At 44.5% G+C, this 27,059-nt stretch overlaps 1 protein-coding gene across 3 annotated transcripts; it reads left to right on the top strand.

The window, feature by feature from the left end:
- Positions 1 to 4,823: 4,823 nt before the first annotated feature.
- Positions 4,824 to 19,672, top strand: LOC115402940 (nectin-4-like). Of its 3 annotated transcripts, XM_030111632.1 has the most exons (8): positions 4,824 to 4,988; positions 6,057 to 6,398; positions 6,498 to 6,800; positions 9,287 to 9,380; positions 14,653 to 14,807; positions 15,352 to 15,448; positions 16,859 to 16,928; positions 17,218 to 19,672. In XM_030111632.1, exons 1-8 carry the CDS (start codon positions 4,889 to 4,891, stop codon positions 17,308 to 17,310), a joined length of 1,254 nt encoding a protein of 417 aa, XP_029967492.1. In that variant the 5' UTR covers positions 4,824 to 4,888; the 3' UTR covers positions 17,311 to 19,672. The 3 variants fall into 3 exon arrangements, with proteins under 3 accessions (XP_029967492.1, XP_029967493.1, XP_029967494.1); XM_030111633.1 differs by lacking the exons at positions 4,824 to 4,988; positions 6,057 to 6,398 and adding an exon at positions 8,692 to 8,857 and having other exon boundaries at positions 6,674 to 6,800; XM_030111634.1 differs by lacking the exons at positions 4,824 to 4,988; positions 6,057 to 6,398 and having other exon boundaries at positions 6,679 to 6,804.
- Positions 19,673 to 27,059: the final 7,387 nt, after the last annotated feature.

The following is a 27,059-nucleotide window of genomic DNA, read 5'->3' as shown; positions in this document are numbered from 1 at the left end:
CAGAAAACCTCTGACTTTTTAAATAGTCTTTAACATTTAATCAGAATTCATCAGACAAAACTCACATGCTGTGTGTAACAGTGCAGTAAAGCCTCATTGACATTAGTAATTCATATTTCCATTTGTATATGTTTAACACAACCCTTCAGCTGAGGCTAAAACCACAGGAAGTCACATCTCTTCAGAATATGTGCACAAGAGCTTCACACTTTTGCGTGTCAAGAAAAACAGGTAGAAGAAGCTCACACTTTGATAGCAGTGCCAAACAGAGTCACACTGACAGTTCACTTGTTCATGCTAAACAAAACACCTCAACACATTTGTTGAATGATTTTGTGTTCAGCCATTGAGATTCTGATTGATAAATTCCATTTTTTGGTCAATAACCACAACACACACCACTGTGTCAAAGTATCTGGCAGTGAGAGGAGCAGAGTAGGAATATCTGTATTCAGTCAGGAAAATTCTCGATGACATCATAGCTGCTTATTTTCATATCTACGTCAAATGAGATGATGAAATCATTTAAATTCGATACATTGTTGCCATCTCGTCAGTCATGAATGTTCAAAATGTTCGAAAACTTCATAAAGAAAGAAGGAACTGTATTGGTGCAAAGTGCGTCATGTGACATGACAGAGACACAGCCATGGAGAGCCTGATCATTCAAATGCAGCTTTTACATGGAACTTTTTTTTTTAATCATCAATTTGTTATTGAGAAAATCACACAAAAGCCTACACATCAAACATTATAACCATAACTGATTTTGATTGTTTCTGGAATTTTGTTTTAAATGTCTGTGGAAATGACGTCTTTCAGTATTTTCATGCCCACTGAAGACGTCTCATTTTGTTTCAGTGGTTGATCATAAAAAAAGACACAATCATTTTGCAAGCATTTAAATTAACTTCTGAGGGAAACCCAGAACCGAGCGTCAGGTGGACCAGGTACAGTTATCTGAATATCAATCTACACACTTTTAATCAAACTGGACTATTTTGTTTTGATCTTGAAATTCACCTGTATCCTGTAAGACCTCTCCCACACACACACACACACACACACACACACACACACACACACACACACACACACACACACACACACAGATGATGAAATGTTGTGAACTATTGACCTCTGAACTCAATGTGAAACTGATGTTTGCAAATGTTAGAAAAGCAGGAGAAGTGAGCAGTCCACGACATCTACAAGTTGTTCCTCTTAATTTTCACTCTGACCCTCAGAGGAACTCCACACGGTCACTGCCCAGTTTGAATTCTCCATATTTTCTGCGTTGGGTCTTTTTTCCTTTTCTGCTTTGCAAACTAATTGACTAAATGGTTGTATTTCGTTACCCGTCATAAACGTTGCCAGGTGAAACTCCTGATTCTGCATCAAAAAAGGAGGAACAAAACTATGGAGAGTTCTGACTCAACTCAGAAAAAATATATATCTTTGAAAATTTACAAGTGAAACAAGAAAGGCTGAAACATTTTTCAGTTTGCTTGATAAGCCTAAATGTTATTGGAATTTTGTAGTTTGTAATCTGTAATCAGTTATAAAATATACACATCATATGGTGACATTTCAAAACAGCTGTTATATATGTAAAAAGAAGTGAGATAGTCTGTGACTGTTACACTGTCAGAAGAAAAGAAGCATTTAACCCATGACTGTGGAACCGTTTTATCAACCATGTTTCTCGTTCTTCTTGCCTGGGCACTTTTTTAAATACTGCATCTATTTCATCACCATGAGTGGGAATACAAAAGCAAACATTTTATTAAATATGTTACTTGTGGTTTTTCCCCACACGTGAGTACAAGTTTCACCACAGAATATACTTCAAGATATTGAAAGTCATTCGTCTCATATGAGAAACCAATGCTGACACGAACCTCTCTCTCTCTATAAAATAACAACATTTTAACCCAACTGCTGGATCAGAAAGGGACAAACCCCTTTTTGGGTTAACTTGTGTGGACACACACGGGGAGAACATGCAAACTCCACACAGAAAGGCCCCCACTAGCAACACTAGGGTTAACCCAACATCTGTTAGTGTGTAGTGTTGGGTTAAATTTTGTTTTTGTTTTTTTAGAAACAGTAACCAATTTTCTGGGTTATAGGGCTTTTATTTTAAACCAGTTTCTGGTTTTTCAAGGTTATGGACCATTTTTGGACTGTTTTTCAGAGAGCAGCCCATTTCGATTGTAAAGTGGGGCGTTCTTTCTTGAGTCACTCATGTCAGCAGGGAGTTGTTCAGCAGGAGGCAGTTTGCTCCTCCTCTCATCATTTCCATCTGTTACACCTCAGCTGCTGCAGGCTGTGTCAGTAGTGGTAAACTGGTGGAAGATACCCAATCAAATTCAAACACGACTGACTTCACTAGAGGAAATCTTGGACATGGTGCCTTCAAATATAACTTTCATGTTTGAAGGAAAAAAAGAGGTGGTAGTGTTTGGCTCCAGTGGCTCCAGACAGTGACTTTATGTTTCAGTCAGCCAGTCGTCACTCCCACGTCTCCAGGAGCTTCAGATCGCTGCAGACCGACTGCTGAGTGGAGCACACCAGAGGGAACACATCACTCCCATCCTGCCTCTCCTCCACTGGCTGTCCGTGCTCTTTCGACTTGAATTGAAGATTCTTTTGTTTGTATTTAAATCTCTGAGTGGCCTCGCCCCGCTTCACCTCTCCACTCCTGCCGGGGCCTCAGGTCAGCTGATCAGCTGCTCCTGGAGGCACCGAGGTCCAGACGGAGGCTCAGAGCTTTTCCTGTTGTTGCTCCGAAGTGTTGGAATGAGCCACGGCCCGTCAGACGAACCCCTGAACTCATCTGAAGACACTTTTTTACTCCTTGACTTTTATCCCAGTTTGAGACTCGGCTCCTTTTTTTATTGTCTCCATTTCATTGTTTTGTTTTGTTTTTTAAATTCTTTTATTGCTCACACCTGATGCTTTGAAGTTTTTTTTTTATCTCTATTTACTGTGTGTACAGCACTTTGTTGCAGCGGTCTTTGTTTTTAAATACTTTATAAATAAAGTTGAGGTGAGATGATTCATTTTCAGTCACACCAGAGAAAGCATCTTGTGGTTTCAGTAACTGTGAAACTATTTCTGTGAATTCCTCTTTAAAGCATGCTGGAGCTGCTGTGAATAACTCTCTCACTCTTGTCCTGTTTGCAGTTCCCCCAATGAACGTGACCATCGTAGAAACGTCAGACGACACACTTGAATGTGTTTTTGAGGGAAACCCAAAACCGAGCGTCAGGTGGACCAGGTACAGTTATCTGAATGTCAATCTGCACACTTTTAATCAAACTGGACTATTTTGTTTTGATCTTGAAATTCACCTGTATCCTGTAAGACCTCTCCCACACACACACACACACACACACACACACACACACACACACACACACACACACACACACACACACACACACACACACACACACGCACACACGCACAGTCTTGTATTTCTATCCTTGTGGGGACCGTCCATTGACTCCCATTCATGTCTAGCCCCTAACCCTGACCCTTACCCTAACCCTAACCCACACTAAAACAAAGCCTAACCCTAAAGAAATGTTTTTGCACTTTTACTTTTTTCAGTAACAACAACATGGTCAAGAAAACACTGTTTCTCCTACTTAAGACCGGAAAAAGGTCCCCACAAGGCACGTCGTTCCACGTTTTGCTATCCTTGTGGGGACATTTGGCCCCAACAAGGATAGAAATACGAGAACACACACACACACACAGACACACACACATAAAGATGATCAAATGTTGTGAACTACTGACTCCTGAACTCAATGTGAAAATGTGTCGTCTTTTTGAATCTATAAATACACACATGATGGGAACCTGGTTTTCATAATGGAGCTTGATTTTGTTTTATCTGCAGTCATGAAACTGATGTTTGCAAATGTTCGAAAAGCAGAAGTGAGCAGTCCGCTACATCTACAAGTTGTTCCTCTCAGTTTTCACTCTAACCCTCAGAGGAACTCCACACGGTCACTGCCCAGTTTGAGTTCTCCATATTTTCTGCGTTGGGTCTTTTTTCCTTTTCTGCTTTGCAAACTAATTGACTAAATGGTTGTATTTCGTTACCCGTCGTAAACGTTGCCAGGTGAAACTCCTGATTCTGCATCAAAAAAGGAGGAACAAAACTATGGAGAGTTCTGACACAACTCAGAAAAAAATATATATCTTTGAAAATTTACAAGTGAAACAAGAAAGGCTGAAACATTTTTCAGCTTGCTTGATAAGCCTAAATGTTATTGGAATTTTGTAGTTTGTAATCTGTAATCAGTTATAAAATAGACACATCATATGGTGACATTTCAAAACAGCTGTTATATATGTAAAAAGAAGTGAGATAGTCTGTGACTGTTACACTGTCAGAAGAAAAGGAAGCATAACACATGACTGTGGAACCGTTTTATCAACAATGTTTCTCGTTTTTCTTGCCTGGGCACTTTTTTAAATACTGTATCTATTTCATCACCATGAGTGGGAATACAAAAGCAAACATTTTATTAAATATGTTACTTGTGGTTTTTCCCCACACGTGAGTACAAGTTTCACCACAGAATATACTTCAAGATATTGAAAGTCATTCGTCTCATATGAGAAACCAATGCTGACACGAACCTCTCTCTCTCTCTCTCTCTCTCTCTCTCTCTCTCTCTCTCTCTCTCTCTCTCTCTCTCTCTCTCTCTCTCATGTTGTCCCCACCTCCTCCTTTTAAAAGCGAGTTTTTCATTCTAACAGTCTTTTAAGGTGTGAGTGAGATGATTGACTTTTCTCTCCTGCGCGCCGTCTTCTCTGAGCTCCGGACAGCAAATGGGAAGAAGTCGCATTCTGCTCTCCGTCCTTTATGGATCTGTTCAGTCATCATGTTCCTCGGAATCGTTTTGCTCCGTCATGCAACCTACTGATTCTGATGTTGGTGATCTTCAGGAGCCGAAATACACAAGGTATGGAGCTTTTCCTGCCGTCTTTTCTTCATATAATGTTATTAAAGCGACAGAGAGTTAAAGTTCTGCAGAGATCACGAGATGAGTGAAGTCGACTTGTTCTGAAGGTGAACATCCTGGAGGACACCTATATTCTACTGTGTACAAGACGGCAGAGTCTTTGTTTTCGTTCGTTCGTGTGCGTGCGTGCGCGCGCGTGCGTGTGTGTGTGTGTGTGTGTGTGTGTGTGAGAGAGAGAGAGAGAGAGAGAGAGAGAGATTGACGACACGCAAGGAAAACCTCAACATGCTCAAAAAGGAGTAGGAAGAAGCATAATGTTATAAAATGCTGTTTTTTCCAATCACACAAAGTTCAATCACCACAAAACACAGCAAAGAACGCAAACATCAAGTAAATACGCTGATTCACGGTACCAGCTCTCTATCCCATCTTCATGTCTTATTTCACTGTAATTCTGTGATTTTCAGAAAATCAATTTTAAAAAGAACTTAGAAAATTTAGAATAGAACAAGCAACACAAAGAAAAAATACAAAGTACAGTTTTATTCATTTGATTTTAAGAATGTGTCAGTTGTTTTTCAAGATTTCCTTTATTTTATTTACTAAGTTAGAATAATACGTTTGAAACAATCTGCTCTTCTGTGCTTTCCTAAATGTCATTAAATTTATTTCATAACCAGAAGTTAAGTAAGGTTTACATCTAAAGCTGTAGAACTCGTCCACACTGTCAAGTAAAACATTTACTCAGGTCCAACAGGACCTGTGTTTGTGTGTTTTATTTTATTCATTTTGTGCAGTTTTTATTCACACCATTGCTATTTCTATGTCGCTGTTGCAAATCATCCTTACTTACAGACTGGTAGAACATGTCTTTACTCTTTCTGTTTGTATGTAATGATTGAACAATGAACTAATTATTAACGTCTTACTGTAATTTGCTTTAATTTATCTTCTGTTCTGCAGCATCTTCATGACTTCAACTCCCTCATTGTTCAGGCCCACAGGGTTTTGATTCCTGTATAATTATGTAGTTATGTCTCTGTTTCAGTGATGTTGTTGTTCTTCCAGGTGTCTCAGTGACTGGTGGAGACCTGACCGTGGTGGAGGGACATGATGTTACTTTACCCTGCAAGATGACTGAGCAGAGGGAGAGACTCACTCAGATATCATGGAGGAGGAAGACCAGAGGAATGCCTGGAAATCCTTTTTTTTTCACCATTTCAGAAGGAAACGGTCAAAGTTTTGTCGATGGTCCTGATCCTCGAATCACTTTCATTGGACATTTTGCAGAGAGGGATGGAACTCTACAAATATCCAATGTTTCGTTAAATGATGAAGGAAGCTACACGTGTATTTTTTATTTATTTCCCAGTGGAACTTCCAGTACAGAAATACCTCTACCAGTAGAAGGTACATGACATTTAGTATGTGGGGTGCATGAGAGAAAATTGCCGGTCTTGCCTTCTTGCTCGTATTTTCACCTTTCTGTCTACTTTCATTCTCCTCCAGTCCCTCCAGCTACAAGCCTCAACTCCACCCTTCTTGTTTTGGGAAATGAAGAAGTTCTTCTTGCCACCTGCACAGCTGCTGCCTCCCGGCCCGCTGCGCAGCTGCGGTGGATCACTGGCGCTCTTCAGAAGAATTTAAGGGAAACGACCAGCGTCACGGAGCATGATAATGGAACCACGACCACGGTGTCGTCGCTGTTTGGAGTGCCGAGGAGAGAAATCAGCGGTCATGAAGTGCAGTGTGTGGTCAGCAGCTCAGCCCTGGCAGAAGAACACCGCGAGGCTTTCACCTTACAGGTCTTCTGTAGGTACTTTCCTTCCTCACTTGTTGATGGGTGTTCTCATTCCAGTTCTTTTGTTATTTATTATCAGTTTAATTAAGATAGTCACACTGATGTAATCACATGACAGGACAGTACATAACGTGATGCTAATGCTATTCATTTTTTTCTTTACTAATGTCTAGAGTTGGCTAGAATGTTATAAACTTTTTCCTACTCCTTTTTACCAACAGTGTCCAGAATATTTTACTGTTTATGTACAACTCTTGTTTTTGACAGATATACTTGTATCATCCTCTACTGTTGCTCAGATTAACTAAACAGTAAATGTCCTAGCCTCTCGACATTAATAAAGAAAAAATTAATAGCATAGCATCACGTTACCTCGACCTGTCCTCCTCCTGCAGCCGCTGGAATGGCATTCTTTTTGAGGTTCATTCTCTGGATCTTCTGGCCTTCATTTCTTTCCTGAACTGGGAAGAAGTCCTCAGATGTGAAGTGGGCACTTCACCCCCGATAATCCAAACGTTGCAAAGTTTGAACTTTGATGCTGGGGTCCATGTTGAGCGCTATTAGCCATAGCTTCAATAAATCCCGGTCATGAAGTGGGAGCCTGTGAGCTCAGTGACGTCCAGCTGGTCATTTTACCAACCAGGATATATGCACACTGGAACCATTGTACCAAAGTTACAACCAGCTGAAAATAAACTCTGACTGCCTAAAAAAGCCGATGGAGATGCCGTGGTCTGACTGCAGAGCAGAGACGCTACTTCCATGTAAACAAACAGAATGAATGTGCGCCACGGCGCAGTGTGATGACATCATCACTTCAGAGCTCCCGGAGAGTTTCTCAATCCAGCTGGTTTACAGACTTCCCAATAGCGCTAAGTGATGCTGACTTAATAAATTTACATATATCTACCACCCCACAACAAACATAAGAGAAAAGAGCGTCTGTAATGGCTGCATGTCGGTGCCCCGCCCGCTGCCGTTATATGGATATGGGAGCATCTAATTATCTCCGAACCAACTGCAAATCACACGAAAGTCAAACGGGTGAGTAAATGTTGTTGTTATGAATGTGAAATAAGGTCCAGATTGTAAATACGACCGTTCCCCTTTAAGGTGCAAAGCCATGTAGTGGTGAAGTGATATGAAAGGACACAATTTGCATTTGATTTTTTTGGATCATCTTTGACTTGGTCTGAAGTTCTGTTTTTCTTTTTTCCCGACATTGTGAGCCTTTTAAAGTTCAGCCAAATCACCACCAAGATGCTGCTCTGTGATGGAGCTCTGCGCAAAACCAGATTGTGCCACTCACCTTGGTGGTTCATTCACAAACACTAAATAGATAGAATATTGAATAAAACTACAAGTTAAGTAAAGTTTTCCACAGTTTATTTGATAGGCTAGGTAAAGGAATGTACCGTGTTTCACCGCTAAAAGCGCGCGTGTGTTTTTTTGACGCTCAGCTGGAGCGCGGTGTGACTCTCGGGCTCGGAGCACAGGACAGATTAGATTAAGGCGACATTTTTTTTCTCGCGCGATTAGACTCTCGCGATAACGCAGCACGTTATCGCCATTAATGGACATTAATTAATAAATGAAAGCTCTGTCTCCTGTTCTACTTTTAATAGCCGAGGAACCTCCAGCAGGCCAGCACTGTGAGACCAAAGTGTTCTGCTGGGTAATATGGGACTAACAGCTCTTTAAGATACGGTGGAGCCTGGTTGTGAAGAGCTTTATAGGTTCAGAGAAGGATTTTAAATTCCATTCTAGATTTAACAGTAAGCCAGTGAAGAGAAGCTGATACTGGGCTGATGTGATCTCTCCTGCAGGTTCTTGTCAGAACTCTTACGGCAGCATTTTTGAATTGAATTGAATTGAATTGAAAGTCCTTTATTTGTCCCACAGGGGGAATTGAACCAGTTGAAGGCTTATAAGGCAGTTGTTGGAGTATACGTCGTCACTCCCACGTCTCTAGTAGCTGCAGACCGACTGCTAAGTGGAGCACACCAGAGGGAACACATAACGCCCATCCTGGCTCCCCTCCACTGGCTGTTCGTGCTCTTTAGTCTTGGTTTGAAGATTCTTTTATTGGGGACCAAGCCCCAGAGAGCATGTTGTCTATTGTAATTGTAGCATTTGTTTTCAGGGACCGAGCCCCATAGGGCAAGGTCTGTATTGTTTTTCGTCCATTTGTTTCTTTTTATTCTTCACCTGACTAGAGTTTGACCCCAAATTTGATGGTTGAAAAATTTTGTAGAGTGGAAAAATTACTGCCTTTTTTTGCTGTCAGCTATAATGGAGCCGGATGAGGAAAAAATCTCACATTTAGCACAAACTGAAGCTTCTGCTGTCCATACTTTAGAAATAAAGCTCAGGTAAAATAACTCAGTCACATCAGAGAAAAGCATCTTGTGGTTGCAGTAACTAAAACTTTATTTGTGAAATCCTCGTTAAAGCATGGCGACTGTGAATAACTCTCTCACTCTTGTCCTGTTTGCAGTTCCCCCCATGAACGTGACCATCGTAGAAACGTCAGACGACACCTTTGAATGTGTTTCTGAGGGAAACCCAGAACCGAGCATCAGGTGGACCAGGTACAGTTATCTGAATATCAATCCACACACACACACACACACACACACACACACACACACACACACACACACTCACACACACACTCCGGAACTCAGTGTGAAATGGTGTATCATCTTTTTGAATATATAAATACACACATGATGGGAACCTGGATTCCTTAATGCAGCATGAATATGTTTTTTCAGCAATCATAAAACTGATGTTTATAAATGTCAATAAAGCAGGAGAAGTGAGCAGTCCGCTACATCTACAAGTTGTTCCTCTCAGTTTTGACTCTAACCCTCAGAGGAACTCCACACGGCCACTGCCCAGTTTGAGTTCTCCATATTTTCTGCGTTGGGTCTTTTTTCCTTTTCTGCTTTGCAAACTAATTGACTAAATGGTTGTATTTCGTTACCCGTCATAAACGTTGCCAGGTGAAACTCCCGATTCTGCATCAAAAAAAGATGAACAAAATTATGGAGAGTTCTGACACAACTCATAAAAAAAAAAAATATATCTTTGAAAATTTACAAGTGAAACAAGAAAGTCATCAAAATATTTAAAGGTGCTGTCGGCAGGATTCCGCATCTCCGCCATCAGCAAGATGGCGATTTGACCCATCTAAGATGGTCATTTGAAACCCAGCACAGCCAATCCGGTCCTGTTTTCTCTGACATCACACCCTTACGCAAGTTAAGCCCCTCCCACAAGAACGTGCGACGAACGCCCCTCGACCAATCACGGTTAGAGCCTCATGGGCTCTTCTGATTGGTCAAACATACCTGGAGCTGTCAAGATTCCTTTTCAGCTCAGAACAGAGACAGATGGAAACGCTGCGCCCTCGCGGTAGTGCAATTATGCTACATTCCGAAAGGATTATCAATGGATACTCTGACATTTAATCCAAAGAAAACACAGAAAAATTAGCATTGACTAGCAAAATCCTGCCTACAGCACCTTTAAGTTTGCTTGATCAGTCTAAATGTTGCTGAAATTTTATAGTTTCTAATCTCTAATCTGTTATACAATACACACATCATATGATAACTGCTCCCGAGAGACAGCTCAGAAAATTTCAAAGTGGGAAAAATGGATGGAATATTAAAAAAAAAAAGGGATGACACCAGAGATTTTACTTAAAGGGATACTTCAACATTTTGGCAAATTGGCCCATTTAGCACAATTCCTTAGTCATTTCGAACAGCATACTTACTTTTTTTTGTGAGGGCGAGCTGTTGTTTATTCAGAGGTGAGTCGGGGAAGGTTTTCCGGACGGACACAATGGAAATGGATGGTATTTTTGGTTCCCCTCATCAATGTCATCAAATACAGAATCCAACAACCCCAAAACACTTTGGTGGACATGTTATAATCCGCACATTCACTACGCTGTGGAACACCAACAAATAGTATTGTAGTGTTACTACACTGAAGCAAATACTGGGAACTACTTTTTCTTTTGAAATCACTATGCCCAGACGCCATGTTTAGTCAGTGGTTCCGTCTTAGCAATCTTCTCATAAACAACTCAATCTGGTAATTTTGCATTAATATTTCACAGCGTAGTGAATGTGCGGATTATAAGGGCAACTCCAGTTTTTTGACACCTGGACCTTATTTATAGGAGTGTGCATGCTTATATACTCACTCAGACAAACATGGTGCAGCTCGGAGTCCTTCAGAAGTTATTTAAATCCAACTGATTTAGCCGCACTTAGCGGGGACCACGGCAAGGGAACTTCAGGGCGGGACATAATCTCTGCAAAATCGCTCATTTCGGCTATATTTCTTCATCCATCGCCAGTGTTATCGTAAAGTCAGCTAGTCTACCGTCTTCAGGTAGGTCAGCTGACAGCTTTCGCTAACTTAGCCACAATTAGCTCGGATGGGAACGTTGCAGAGCTCCTCTCCCCAGAAGAAAGGCACTCTGAGTCGACCTCAGCTGTCACGGCGCCCAGGCGTCTGACTCGCCTGGAGGCTGCGGAGCTCCGGTGCCCAGCGGAGGCGCACTGCGCCCAGGCTGCGGGGCGCTCCTGGAAGTCTCTCCTCACCGAGAGTCTCTGGAGGTCTCCAAGCCGGCGGACAAGCGCTGCGTGCGGGCCGAGGGGCGCGCACGCGTCCGCGGCTGCTGGAGCCTCTCTCGTCAGCGGGAAGCTCTGGAGGTCTCCAAGCCGGGCGAGGAGCGCTGTGCGCGGCTGCGGCGCCGCTGACGGGAGAGGCTCCAGCATCCGAGCTCATTGTGGCTAAGTTAGCACAGTGTCAGAGAAGAGCGAAGCGCAGCAGATCCCATCAGAGCAGAGCAGAGCAGAGCAGAGCTTTGAGCATCCAACCCCGGACTGAAAGGCAACCCGGGCCTGCTACGGGGCCCCCCGCCCGGCACGCCCCCCGGCCGTCTGACTCGCTGGGAGGCTGCGGAGCTCCGGTGCCCAGCGGAGGTGCACTGCACGCGGGCTGCAGGCTCCAACATTCCCATCGGAGTTAATTGTAGCTAACTTAGCGAAAACTGTCAGATAACCCACCTGAAGACGGTAGACGAGCTGACTTTATGATAACACTGGCGATGGATGAAGAAATATAGCCGAAATGAGCAATTTTGCAGAGATTATGTCCCGCGCTGGAGCTCCCTTGCCGTGGCCCCCGCTAAATCGGTTGGATCTAAATAACTTCTGAAGGACCCCGAGCTGCATGATGTTTGTCTGAGTGAGTATAAGAGCATGCACACACCTATAAATAAGGTCCAGGTGTTAAAAACCGGAGTTGCCCTTTAAAGAACAGGGCGAAGCTGCACTGATTCGTAACAGAGAGAACTGCTATATCACTGTTGGTTTTCTTTTCTCTCTTTATTGATCTCATTTCATTTGTTCGTTTTTTATTTACACTATGACTAAGTTGATCTGATGGATGTATTTATTTCTCGTAATTTTTTTCAATAAAAATTTCAGTTTTAAAAATAAACCAAGGGAGAGACATTCATTTGATTGGTCAAGATTACACTCGGCTGAATTAACCCCACTCTCGCCTTCCCAGGTGCGCTGCGCTTGTGCCTATTCTATGAAGATAGAGCCATAAAGGAAAGAAGTAGTTATTATCTTTGCTATTAATTATGAACTAATCATTCTTGTAGAACAGGGGTCGGCAATTAGCGGCCCGCGGGCCAAATGTGACCCGCCGAACCGTCCAATTCGGCCCGCGAGAGGATTCCAACACGCACGCACAAACACACGCATTACCCCGGGCCCTCGAGCGGACGCACGCACCCCTGTTGGAGTGCGATATCTGTCATTGTGTTGCAATAGACAATCTTCGAAGGATGTGTTGTTTTGTTGTGGTTTCCGGTTTGTCACTGAAAAATAAAGAGGAGTGGCACCTCGTCTGCTGAACATAGAGCGCAAGTGAGTGCGCTGCACTGAGCTCACCATGTGTGTTTATTCTCCAGTAAGTTTGAGTGTAACTGTGTGTTTCCACCGGACGCGACGCGAATTTTTCGGGCGACGAGATTACATACAAAGTCAATGTAATGACGCGATTGTCGCTCAACCTTGAGCGACGGACGCGAGCGATGACACGGCGAGCGGCCGGCGGTGAGCGTTTCCAGGGAAAAATCCGCGTGCCCGTCGACTTGCACTGCCACTCGCTGCCGCCCGCCGCTCCATCGCTCGTCGCTCGAGTTGAAATAATTGAACCTTTCAAGTGAATAGGCGCCAGGACAGCCGATCAGCGTGGAGGTCTTCATGCACGTACTGACGGAGGGCAGCAGGGCTCCGACCACGCCGAACAGTTGGCATGATGCCAAGGCGAGCGGCGTGCGCGATCTCACTTGTTCACCGCTTCTGGTGGAAACCGGGCGTCATCCTGAAGCAGCGCTGGAACCGGCCGTCCGGGCGCAGCTCCTGCAGAAGACAGTGAAACTCACCGAGCTCAGACCGCCTCCGGAGGGCAGCAGGCAGCCAGAAGCGATGCTGGCGCCTCGGCCGCAGCCGGAGGTGACTTCCTCAAGTCAGATACAGAGCAGCGACGGTGGCAGGCGGAACATCTCAATCTCAATCTTTATCTGTAAAAGCACTTATCATATTCATAAAAAAGCTGAACAGTAAAAACAGTCATTAAAACAAAAAAGAACAAAGCCCGCTCCATCGATCAGAATGCGCGCATGCGCACACACAGACACGCAGACAGCCGGGTGCACACTGTGGGACAGACAGAAGAATCCTGTCCACTGCTGCTGTGCAGGAGACGTGAGGAGGAGCTGTGATGTTTCTGCAGGATGTTTTGTGTTGCATATTTGTTCCAGCGTGACGCATCCCGTCAATAAATTCACTCACCAGCGATAAAAATCGTGCATCGAGCACGGAGCGGTGTCATTTGTCGCGCGAATGCAGTGGCGTCAAATGCGTCCGGTGCCCACCCCCCCCCCCCCCCCCCCCCCCCCCCCCCCCCCGCTCTCCAGTCTGCGGATGGATGCGCGCGCGAGCCGGAGACGCCTTGGTCCGCGATTGAAGTGCCCCCAAAAAAAGTGGCCCGCTGCCAAATCGAATTGCCGACCCCTGTTGTAGAAGTTTGTCTCATATTCAGTAGAAGCGCAAAGGTTGAGACAGATCGTGATCAATGTATTTAGTGTAACATGATGTTCATCTATTAATAAAACAATGAAGTCAGTCCTTTGTTTCTCCACTTTCTATGACAGACTGAAACATTTGTGCAGAATGTTGCTGTGTTGATTAAATCAGTGTAATTAACATAAGACATATAGAACTTAAAATAGCAATGAAAGAAAAAAATAAACATTTGGAAGAAGCTTAGTCGTGTCTGAAAACAACTGCTGGTTGCACAACCCCAGAGTGTGCTGCAGTGACTCCAGATCAGGGTTTGCTTCACTCCTCCTGGATCTGGATCTCTAAAGGACTGACTTGTTGCAGCAGTCCTGAACCTTCAGCAAATAGCTTGGTGTCAGTGAAGCACAAGATGATGACACTTTCTGTAACGATGTGAAGCAATGGGAGGATTTTTAAAATGTGTTTTAAAATTAGTTCATGAGCCCCTTCTGTCCCAGAGGGGGGACAGTTTGTGTCTCCATGATTTAGAGAGCCCAGTCCTCAAGGCAGGGTTTTCCATGCTGAACAGGTCAGAGACTAGAGACCAGACAGACTTCATAAAAGCCTGAAACGTGCACAGAAAATGTAACTCAATTAAGATAATGTATTAAAAACTGTCCTGTGGTCCAGCTCTTTGTTGGTCTGATTCCTCTCTCAGACCCTCCATCTCATGCTGTGTCTTATGTCTCTCTTTCAGATCTAACAAGACTTTACCCGAGTCTGACTTCAGAGTTGATGGTGGGAAGCTGACGTTTCTACGATGCGCTTCTGATCTGAAAGGCTTCTATCAGTGTGAGGTTTCAAACCCATACGGACAACAAAGCCAGCAGTTCTACTGGACTGTATGTTCAGGTGAGGCTCAGGCACAGTTTTACATAGTAGATTGGTGTTGCTGATGTTTTTAAATAAACATGGTATTTTTCTGTGATGTTGTGCTTCCAGAGGCTTGATAGGATAGTGGGCCCAGAGGGAACGACTTCTGTTCAGGATGAGAATTTATTTTCTCTTCTTTCAGTGAACGACACAGAAATGCTTTAAAGTTTAAAGTTTAACTCAGAGCTGATAGAAGTGGCGACTTTAGTCTGTTACCAAGACAACCGAGACGTGTGTGACTGCTCACCCTCCACCCACCCTCCAGAACTTACAGCAAGTCCGGTCATGTTAATGGTAATCCCCCCCCCTCTACCACCGATGCTTTGACTGCTTCACAACTTTTCACGACAGGAATATTGATGTGTACTGTAGAGTTGAATGGCTTTTGGAGACAGTGGTAGTGATCTAAATGTTGTGTGTAATGTAAAAATAAAGGGCAAAAACAAAATACAAAAGCACAATGAATCACTTCAAATGTTAAACAACATAATTCCTGCTTCTTTGTGTGTTTTTTGGCTTCCAGGATCCAACCCTGCTCCTTGGATCTTATTTGGTCTTTCATTTTTCCTGAACATCATCGGTGCAGTGTGGTACCTGTATAAATCTGGACACATTACAAGGTACTCAGCCCAACACCCCACAATGTACTCAATGAAACATGCAATACACCCTGTTATCAGGGCCCCAACAACTGCCTAAAAAAGTTGTTTCTGAGGCAAAATGCTGCTGCAAGAGTTCTGACAAGAACCAGCAGGAGAGAACCATCAGCCCGACATGAGCTTCTCTTCACTGGCTTCCTGTTAAATCGAGAATGGAATTTAAAATCCCTCTTTTAACCTACAGCTCTGAACAACCAGGCTCCATCATATCTTAAAGAGCTTTTAGTCCCATCATACCCAGCAGAACACTTGTTCTCAGACTGCTGGCCTGCTGGAGGTTTCTTGGTTCTCTAAAAGTAGAACAGGAGGTACAGCTTTCAGCTATCAGGCTCCTGTCATGTGGAACCAGCTTCCAGTTTCAGTTCGGGAGGCCGACACAACAGGCCAAAGAATCCTCTTTGTAATGAGATACTAAGATTTTTTTTTTGTTTTAACTTTGTTGATTGGGTTTTTCCAACAGACCATGTTCAATCACATAAATACATCACAGAAAAGCAAACAGTCACTCCGTGATATCAAACTAGAAGGACAACAGAAGGAGAACAAAACCCAGCAAAAAAAAAAACAACAACAACAAAACAACACATCAGTCAGTTGGAAAATAAATAAGAATGAAAAAGATTAAAACCTGCAGCACCGAGCCCACCCTGATCACACATACACACACCATTAGGTGACATGAATTGTAATGTGTCACATAAACGCTGCTTCACTCAGAGCGGATTATATTTCAGATCAGATTGTACGAGGTCGTCTACGCCGATCGATAATCCGCTCATACATCATATAAACAGCAGGTGACAGAAGTGGATTGTACAGATGGGGTCTTTGTTCTGCCCAAGCGTTCCCTCGTACGTAGTGACGTGATGACGTGCGCAGTAAACAGGAAGCAGGAATTACACACAAGCAGGAGAGCTGGACGGTGGTTGAGGAAACCTTTTTAATAAAACCTTGAGAGAGCAAAGACTTGAAAGGCGAGTTGTTAAAAGAGCTTTTTGGTCGACGACCAGCAGGCCGCCGTGACCAGCAGAGCGTCGGGCCGGCCCCGCTCTGCCCTGTCGGGCTGCAGGAACCGCTCCGGGTGTTGTGCCGAGTTCGGTCAGGGATGCCGGCCAGGAGAGCGGTTCCTCGACGCCGGAGCAGAGCCCGGCGGGACGGGGCAGGGTGGAGGCCGGCTGGAGCGCTCGCTCTGCAGGCAGCGTGTCGTGGAGATGTTTGAACACTATTTGAGCAGATGTCCAGAAGATAAAAACACTGCTGTCACCTCTCTCTATACATATATATATAAATGAAGCTGAATTGAATATAAACTCATGTTCCTTTACTGGATATATGATGTGGAACTTTTGCTGTGTGATTCTTGTTTTTCAGACTCTTGACAAACGATGAAACTTGCAGTGGGGATCAAAGATTTCCCGTTCATTCCAGCTCACCAGAAGTGGTAAAGTTTGCTGTGATCTCCTGTACTTTCATGTCTTTATCTTTCAGTCCAACTTTCCCTGATAGAGTTATTGGAGATATGTTGCATTTTACATCCAGAGCTTTTGATAAAGTAGCTTTGCAACAATTTTTTATGTTTATTTTCCATGGAGCTGTTGCATTGCTATTGTTTCGGTGCTCTTTCCCTTTTGAGTGTTTTTGTCTTGAGATCTACAGACAGTCTGCAGAAAAGCCTTTCTGTTGGAGAGAGATGTTATTTTGACCACTTGTGTTAATGTGTCTGTCCCCAGGTACCAGACAGTGAGGGAGGAAGGAACACTTCCAGCACATCAAATGGTTGGGGTGGCAGCTGGAACGGCCACACACCGTCCCCTTGCAGCTAACGGGGGAGAATCCCCGCTGCAGCGTTGCCACAGGATCAGCCGGTTGCTGCCCTTCAATGCCTGAATGTTAGAGTTGATTGTCCAGTAGGGGAAGAGCTGACCCCAAGACACGCCTGAAAGACCGCCTCCTCATTTACACACTGAGGCAGAAACGCTGACAGACGGGAAAAAACAAGAGACATGAATAAATACGAGCGGAAGAACAATAGAGGGAGAAAATCCAAATTGGAAATAATGAAGACATAAATGTGACGGTGAATAAAAAAGTGTCAAAAAAAAAAACCAATCTCAGATGAAAATGAAATACAGGCACATTTGGAGGATATAAAATGTGAAAGTCAAATCATGCAAATACAGGCATGAAAATTTATCAGGAAATTATTGAGAAAATTAAATACAGAATAATGTTAAATTAATTGTCATATTAATAACTGAATTTGTGAAGTGAAAATGAAAATATATATATTTTAGTCACATTTTATAGGTTTTTACATGAAAAAAAAATGTTGCTGGCATATAAATTGAATGATTAAAAAACTGCATTTGCCACAGTATGATTCAAGGTGGAGGGTTTTAAAGAGAACAGTAAAATGCCTAAAAAGCACTCAGGCTCAGCTAAATTCCAAAGCTGTGGACTTTAACCTTCGCCACAGAAATGTAGTTTCTCCTGCTGTGGTTGATTTGGATGTGTTCAATATATCAAACAGAGATGCATTTTTCTCTTCTCTTAGTAGTGAAGCTATTATTTGCTGACGTTACTGTTGCTCATGCTGACTAGATCTGTTTGCACTGTTGTCATTTGATAATTAACTTGTAATCTTCTTTCTGAGAGTGAGAGCATACAGCCACAAAACACTAACATTCTCCATGGTCCAGTAGGCGCACATGGTGACTTTCATTTCATACATTTATATTGTGTTGAATGTGTTCATAATGTTGAATAAGTGACCCCGGAATGAACAACTGAATGTTTCCTGTTGATACCTCATGTGTTGGGACCTGTCTAAATGCTGGACATTCTCTGCTGGACGTTTTTGAGAGACTTTAAGAACAAAAGAGTTGTTTTACAAACGTTTTTTATTATTTGATTCTCATTCTATCATATAACTGACCTACTGAAGCTTGGGGAAATGCCAGCAAACATCAAATCAGTATTAGTTTTGCACAAAAAAAAAGAGTTAAAAAAAAACTGGGTAACACTTTACTTTGAGCACCCGGTACAAGACATTCTAAGTAGTTATAAACACTCCTACATGATCACAATGCTTTATAACTCACTATACAGCACTATACAGCAGAGGATTAGAGTTAGGATTAGGGTTTAGGGTTTGGTCCTGGCATTGTGATCATCTATGAATGTTTATAACTACAGCTACACATGTTATAATGGCATTATAATACTTTATAAATGTACTTATAAGGTGTTATACAGGGGGGCTTCAAATAAAGTGTTACCAAAAACTGCAGAGATCCAACAAACCAGTTATTCAGTCAACTAAAATGATTGAAATTTTCATGACAGAGTCGATGTGTGCAGCAAAAAGATTTTCAAAAAGGCAAAGAGTTGAAGCTGACTTGAGTAATCCAAGTAATCTTCAACTGTAGTATATTCAAATTGGACATAAGGAGTTAATAGTTAGTTCTTCTGGACTCATGAAGGAGTCACTGCACAGATCAAGGTGGTGTCCTGTCATTCAGTTGTTTCATTTGGTAAATGGGACTTTATTTTGTCAGTTGTTCATCAGTTCGACAGTCGTTGCTGTCTTTGCAGTTTAAAAGCTTTCATTTGAATTTTAATGGTGTTTACTGAACGTTTTTAAAACAAGAATTCTGACTTGAATATTCTGTTTTATTTCAGTAAGTAATTCTTTTTTCTAGATTCTAGATTTTTCTAGTAGCGCCCAAACAGCCAGCAGCCACCCGGTGTGCTCGTCCATATGAGACTATTGTTCAGACGAAAGTCTACATAAATTTAAATTTTCAAGATGGAATTGTATAAAAGTATAAATGCAAACACTGCTTTGGATAAAATAACTGTATTTTAATTCACTGGCCTGAAACTGATTTTAGTCACAGTTTAGAATTCTTCGTTTTATCATTTATCCAGGAAATGAAACTCTAAAATCATAACGAAATCACAAAATGGATCATTACATAATAGATGTGTTTAATAAAAACCATGTAGTTGTGTTTCGGGTCTCTGAATGACTGTCAGCTGTCCTGCTTCAAGTTGCGGAACTTTGGATTGAAACAGTTTAAAGTGAGAGTTCCTGTATATTCAGATCTGACTGCAATAACATGTCTCAAAACATTCAGAACATTTGATTGATTTGTCTCACAAAAAACACTTTATTTGATTTAAAAGGAGAACAGTCTATTTAATTAATCAATTCTTTGGTTCTTGGGCAAGGTCTCATTCTCAATAAAACTCCATTTTAGAATAGAAAACGTGCAAAAATTAAGATCACCAGTGGGGGGCAGTGTCATATAAGGTAGAGTTATTGAATTGAATTGCAAGTCTTTTATTTATCCCACAGTGGGCAATTGAAGCACAGAGAAAAGAAATACAAATACAGTAGAAATGTGAAATGTCAAAAAATTCCAAAGACCAAGATATATAGAAAAATTAATGATAATTTAAATATAAATTTAAGATAGATATAATTAACTGACGGATATAACTAACAGACATAACTAAATATAATTTAAATATACATTTAAGACAGACACATATGCATATTATAATAATAATAATAACAGATGTAAATTTAAACAGAATTTAAATCTACATTTCAGGAACACACATATGTACAATATCACTGAAAAATGTGAGAAACACAAAAAGATATAAATACAGGAGTTCCACAGAGCTGGATGGATGATGGATGGTTGCACTTGATAAATTAAGGTGAAGATTGTCTTGACACTGAGTGTGTGGTGTGTGTTTGGTTTAATTGGAGCAGAGCTGATTGTAGAGTCTGATGGCAGCAGGGAGGATGGACCTGCGGTAACGCTCCTTCACACACCTTTTTCTGCAAGCCAACAGCTTTTGATCCAAATTTTCTTTTCTTTCTTTTCGTTCTTTCAAACACACAGAAGTGAAATAACTTATATACCCATGCCATAGTTTAATTTTATCTAACTGATTAAGTTATAAGTTCAAACGTTTCTGTAAATCCTCACCACCTTCTAAAGTGTTTGTGTCCTCGATAAATAACTAAAAATGGACACGTTTAGATTCTTTGAATATGTTGTATTCTAAACAGGTTAGGTCCCAGCACTGGCCCCTGGGGAACGCCTCACACAACATCCAGTTAGTGACAGTCTCTCATCTTCACAACCTTCACACGGGTGTCAGATTGGCCCCGGGATCCAAGTTCCGCTGTGGAATATGAGGAATATCTTCCTGATCATTTTCAACTGTCTGTGAAAAATGCAACGAGCATCCCCCGGAGACATGCAGAACCTCCATCCATCCATCCATTTTCTACCGCTTATCCGGGGCCGGGTCGCGGGGGCAGCAGTCTCAGCAGGGATGCCCAGACTTCCCTGTCCCCAGACACTTCCTCCAGCTCCTCTGGGAGGATCCCAAGGCGTTCCCAGGCCAGCCGAGAGACATAGTCTCTCCAGCGTGTCCTGGGTCTTCCCCGGGGTCTCCTCCCAGTGGGACATGCCCGGAACACCTCCCTCGGGAGGCGTCCAGGAGGCATCCTAAACAGATGTCCGAGCCACCTCAGCTGGTTCCTCTCGATGTGGAGGAGTAGCGGCTCTACTCCGAGCTCCTCCCTGGTGACTGAGCTCCTCACCCTATCTCTAAGGGAGCGCCCAGCCACCCTACGGAGGAAGCTCATTTCGGCCGCTTGTATCCGGGATCTTGTCCTTTCGGTCATGACCCAAAGCTCATGACCATAGGTGAGGGTGGGAACGTAGATTGACCGGTAAATCGAGAGCTTCGCCTTTCGGCTCAGCTCCTTCTTCACCACGACGGACCGATACAACGACCGCATCACTGCAGCCGCTGCACCGATCCGCCTGTCAATCTCACGCTCCATCCGTCCCCCACTCGTGAACAAGACCCCAAGATACTTGAACTCCTCCACTTGGGCTACGGTCTCTCCACCAACCTGGAGGGGGCAAGCCACCTTCCTCCGGTCGAGGACCATGGCCTCGGATTTGGAGGTGCTAATCCTCATCCCTGCCGCTTCACACTCGGTTGCGAACCGCCCCAGTGCATGCTGTAGGTCCGGGTTCGATGAAGCCAACAGGACAACATCATCTGCAAAAAGCAGAGATGAAATCCTGTGGTTCCCGAACCGGACCCCCTCCGGCCCCTGGCTGCACCTAGAAATTCTGTCCATGAAGATTATGAACAGAACCGGTGACAAAGGGCAGCCCTGCCGGAGTCCAACATGCACCGGGAACAGGTCCGACTTACTGCCGGCAATGCGGACCAGACTCCTACTCCGGTCATACAAAGACCGGACGGCCCTTAACAAGGGGCCCCGGACTCCGTATTCCCGGAGCACCCCCCACAAGACACCACGAGGGACACGGTCGAATGCCTTCTCCAAATCCACAAAACACATGTGGACTGGTTGAGCAAACTCCCACGAACCCTCGAGCACCCTATGGAGGGTATAGAGCTGGTCCACTGTTCCACGGCCAGGACGAAAACCGCATTGTTCCTCCTGGATCCGAGGTTCGACTATCGGTCGGATCCTCCTCTCCAGTACCCTGGAATAGACTTTCCCGGGGAGGCTGAGGAGTGTAATCCCCCTATAGTTGGAGCACACCCTCCGGTCCCCCTTTTTAAACAGGGGGACCACCACCCCGGTCTGCCAATCCAGAGGCACCGTCCCCGACAGCCACGCGATGTTGCAGAGACGTGTCAACCAAGACAGTCCCTGCACATCCAGAGACTTAAGGTACTCAGGCCGAATCTCGTCCACCCCCGGTGCCTTGCCACCGAGGAGCTTGCCAACCACCTCAGTGACTTCAGCTTGGGTGATGGACGAGTCCACCTCTGAGACCTCAGCCTCTGCTTCCTCCACGGAAGACGTGGCGACGGGATTGAGGAGGTCCTCGAAGTATTCCTTCCACCGTCCAACAATATCCCCAGTTGAGGTCAGCAGCTCCCCACCTCCACTGTAAACAGTGTTGGCGGAGACCTGCTTTCCCCTCCTGAGGCGCCGGACGGTTTGCCAGAATTTCTTCGAGGCCGACCGATAGTCCTCCTCCATGGCCTCCCCGAACTCCTCCCAGACCCGAGTTTTTGCCTCCACAACCGCTCGGGCTGCAGTTCGCTTGGCCTGCCGGTACCCGTCAGCTGCTTCGGGAGTCCCATGAGCCAGCAAGGCTCGATAGGACTCCTTCTTCAGCTTGACGGCAGCCCTTACTTCCGGTGTCCACCACCGGGTTCGGGGGTTGCCGCCACGACAGGCACCGGAGACCTTACGACCACAGCTCCGAGCAGCTGCTTCGACAATGGAGGTGGAGAACATGGTCCACTCGGACTCAATGTCCCCAGCCTCCCTCGGGACATGAGAGAAGCTCTCCCGGAGGTGGGAGTTGAAAGCCATGCTGACAGAGGGTTCCGCCAGACGTTCCCAGCAGACCCTCACAACACGTTTGGGTCTGCCAAGTCTGTCCGGTTTCCTCCTCCGCCAGCGAATCCAACTCACCACCAGGTGGTGATCGGTCGACAGCTCTGCCCCTCTCTTCACCCGAGTGTCCAAAACACACGGCCGGAGGTCAGATGACACGACAACAAAGTCGATCATCGACCTCCGACCTCGGGTGTCCTGGTGCCAAGTGCACTTATGGACACCCCTGTGCTCGAACATGGTGTTCGTTATGGACAAACTGTGACTAGCACAGAAGTCCAATAACAGAACACCACTCGGGTTCAGATCGGGGAGGCCGTGCGATCCAATCACCCCCTTCCAGGTCTCACTGTCGCTGCCCACGTGGGCGTTGAAGTCCCCCAGTAGAACAATGGAGTCCCCAGTCGGAGCACTGTCCAGCACCCCTCCCAGGGACTCCAAGAAGGCCGGGTACTCTGCACTGCTGTTCGGCCCGTAAGCCGAGACAACAGTGAGGCACCTATCCCCGACCCGAAGGCGCAGGGATGCAACCCTCTCGTTCACTGGGGTGAACTCCAACACATGGCGGCTGAGCTGTGGGGCTACAAGCAAACCCACACCAGCCCGCCGCCTCTCACTGCGGGCAACGCCAGAGAAGTGGAGAGTCCAGCCCTTCTCGAGAGGTTGGGTTCCAGAGCCCAGGCTATGTGTGGAGGTGAGCCCGACTATATCTAGCCGGTACCTCTCAACCTCCCTCACAAGCTCGGGCTCCTTCCCCGCCAACGAGGTGACATTCCATGTCCCTAGAGCCAGTCTCTGTGTCCGGGGATCGGGTCGCCGGGCACCCTGCCGTCGGCTGCCACCCAATCCACACTGCACCCGGCCCCTACGGTTCCCTCGGTGGGTGGTGAGCCCACCGGAGGTCAGGCCCACGTCGTCCCTTCGGGCTGAGCCCGGCCGGGCCCCGTGGGCAAAGACCCGGCCACCAGGCGCTCGCTTACGAGCCCCAACCCCAGGCCTGGCTCCAGGGTGGGTTCCCGGCTGCGCCATACCGGGCGACGTAACGACCTTTGTTCTTTTTCTTCTCATAGGGGGTTTTGAACTGCTCTCAGTCTGGCCCGTCACCCAGGACCTGTTTGCCATGGGAGACCCTACTGGGGGGCATAAAGCCCCCCGGCAACATAGCTCCTGGGATCATGCGGGCTCTCAAACTCCCCCACCACGTTAAGGTGGCAGTTCTAGGGGGAGAACCTGCAGAACCTGTTTCTGTCTTTACAAATAGCAAGCAGCAGCTTGGGCAAATAAAACCCAGAACAAAAGAACAGACTAACTGAAAGACATTATTTTCCACAGTTAATTCTTTTTAACTGATGAAACATGGATACACTTTCAAATACTGCCACCAGAAATAATTTATTCAAATTTTTATTTTTTTTTACAGAAAACATTGAAAATTACTGATGACAATATTCATCCAACATATTTTATTTCTGTCAGTATTTCTATGCATATGGAAACATGTGAGAAAAGCAGCGTCCTGCATGTAACATGGAAGATTTAAGGAGTATATTGTTTTTTATTAAAACAAAAAACAAACCAAAACACCAACCACACCCCGTTGATAACAAATATCTGTTCACTTATAGCAAAATATATACACCTGTAGCAAGCCATAAACATCAAAGTGGGGGGAGGTTCTTATTCCATATGTCGGTCCATTTACAATCTCACACCGTTTGTGTAACTCAGAGTGAAAGGTATTCCTCTTCAGGGAGCTCATAATGCAGGACTGTCTTTGGAGAAATCTCCAGCTGCCTCAGAAACTCGAGAAGGGAAACAGGAACAAAAGGTGAGATCAAAAGCCTGAGCCACACCTCGACTGTTATCTACATGGGGAACCCAACGCTGTGCCACAGGTTTTACCACAGAGCTCAGCTTCACTTATATTTGCCTTTTCAACTGATCATCACAAAAGCTAGCTATAAGGTAGTACAAGGTGTGAGTGTGGAAAAGATCCTCTCAGTTTGAAGCCCTTTAAGTTCTTGACAAGCTTTTACCCTGGGAGGAAAAAAACCATCAAACTCAGTCAACACAAATATAACCTTGAGGAGAAACGTTTGGCTAAAAGGACAAGACTCACTTGGAACTTGAAGCAAACACAGCAGAACTGGCCAAACTCACTTTTTCTTCTTAAGCAGTCGTATCACACATGCAAGGGTAAAACATTTTACAGAAGGTTAAATAACAACTGTGAAACATAGTAAATAAGACTTTTGTCAGAAAGGGACGTCATGATGCACCTTGTGTCTTGTTGCTGTTCTCCTGCCTGACGTGTTTCTCCTGTCTTCACTTGGTCACAGCGGTACGTTTTGGGCTTCTGTTGTGTGTCTTGTTTGTTCGTGTGTGTTTTAGTGTGTTAGCTTTCTGTGCTCTTTGTGCTCCTTGTGTTCTCTGTGTTCCTGTCCCTCCAGGCTTTCTTTGTGAATATTTTTTCTTCCTGTTTAAGCCTGACATCTTAGACTTTTCTGTGGTTTTGGTTTGACGGTTATGGTTTCGTTGGCTGCTTGCTCCTCCTCCTCTTTCCCCACGACTTTAAATTAAAGATACTCCTCCAAGTTTCACTCCTCAGTTTCACTAGAGATAACTGACTCCCCACGACAGCCTGCTGGCTTGAACCTGGATCTCAGCTCTGATTATCTTTGTGCCAAACTGCTTATTATGACTGCAACGTGTAACCCATCTGTCTCTGCCCCTGGTGTTGTGGCGGTAAACTCGTCTGCGGTACAAACAACCTCAACGCAGAACTTCCTGGAGTGAAGGGACTGCACAGACGCCACACACTTCGCTGTGTGTGCTGCAGTTTATCTCAGTCTGTAGAGTATAATAGAGTGTTTCAGTACCTCAGTAAAGATGACGTGATGCAGTCCTCACAGCCTGTGTACCCAGGGCGTTCTGTCCTTCAACTGAGATTATCCCAAGGAAGGGAAAACCCAAACACGCCTTATCTCACACCTGCTAATATTGCTTCAGCTTCAGCTCCGTATTTACTGCACCCTGTAAAAGCTGAACTGAAACAACTGCTGAACAGCCTCAGATTAGGTTGTATTCTGTGATATGTTTCTATTGTGGCAAAAGCATCAATTAAAACATGTTTTTGAACTTTTCACTTGCTCTCAGTCTGATTCTGTGAATTCTGTCTGCTGGAAGTTTCACCAGGAATTTCCCCGACATATAAAGCACACAGAAAGTTGTGAAGAACCAGAGCAACAGTTTTAATCTCAAAGCACCTTGAGATTAAAACAAACCCTCAGACCGAAACTACTAACCCCCCCGAACACACTGAGAAAGCAACATAGCAGTCAAGTTCTCTTGGAGAGAAAGCGAAAAATGTAAATGTTCGTTCTTCCTCTCAGCAATGCTGCATTGGCTACAGTGCCTGAAAAAGGCCTTGTCACTGAGCAGGAAAACACCGAGCTGCTTGTAACCATCTGTTATCATGAATGGTTCCTCTATTTCGGTGCACATGATTGACGATCCTTGATACTTGTGATAGTTGTGTGTGACTGTGGCTGCAGGGACGTAATGCTGAGAACAGTAGGGCTTTATGTTACATTATCTGGGCCGCACCTGAACCCACCGAATATTCTGAATTCCCAGACAACGAGCCGCTGTTCTCTGAGTCTGTGTCTTACTTATTGTTACATTGACTTTTAATGGATAACTGACTGAATCAAGCCTTTGCTATAAGGAACAAGCCAAAAACTGTGACATCCTCATGAGACCCGAATCCACATGACGACATCTGAAATGTATGCTGTTATCTTTTCTTTCTTTCTTTTCCTTTTTTTTTTTACCTTCGGATGTCCAGTCAGGATTACAATTGTAACATCTCAGCAACAGTCAGGTCAAACTAGCATCTCTCACAACAACATTCTTGAAGTGAACAATCCAATATTTGGTGACTTCTGCTTCACAATGACCCGTTATTGAGAGAAAGGTTTGGCCTCCATAACTCACTTCCACTTCAGATGAACTGCTGCCAACTCCAGTACAAAGGAAAACGCTCCCTCGCCCAGGAGTGTGGGGAGGCCACGCCCCTTTAAGGCAGCAGGCCCACAAAGAGAATCTGTACGACTGCTGAAGGCCTGCCTGACCGAGGACGCCACT

Source organism: Salarias fasciatus, chromosome 16, assembly GCF_902148845.1.
Source record: "Salarias fasciatus chromosome 16, fSalaFa1.1, whole genome shotgun sequence".
Taxonomy (NCBI): domain Eukaryota; kingdom Metazoa; phylum Chordata; class Actinopteri; order Blenniiformes; family Blenniidae; genus Salarias; species Salarias fasciatus.
This window is presented reverse-complemented; position numbering and strand designations above follow the sequence as displayed.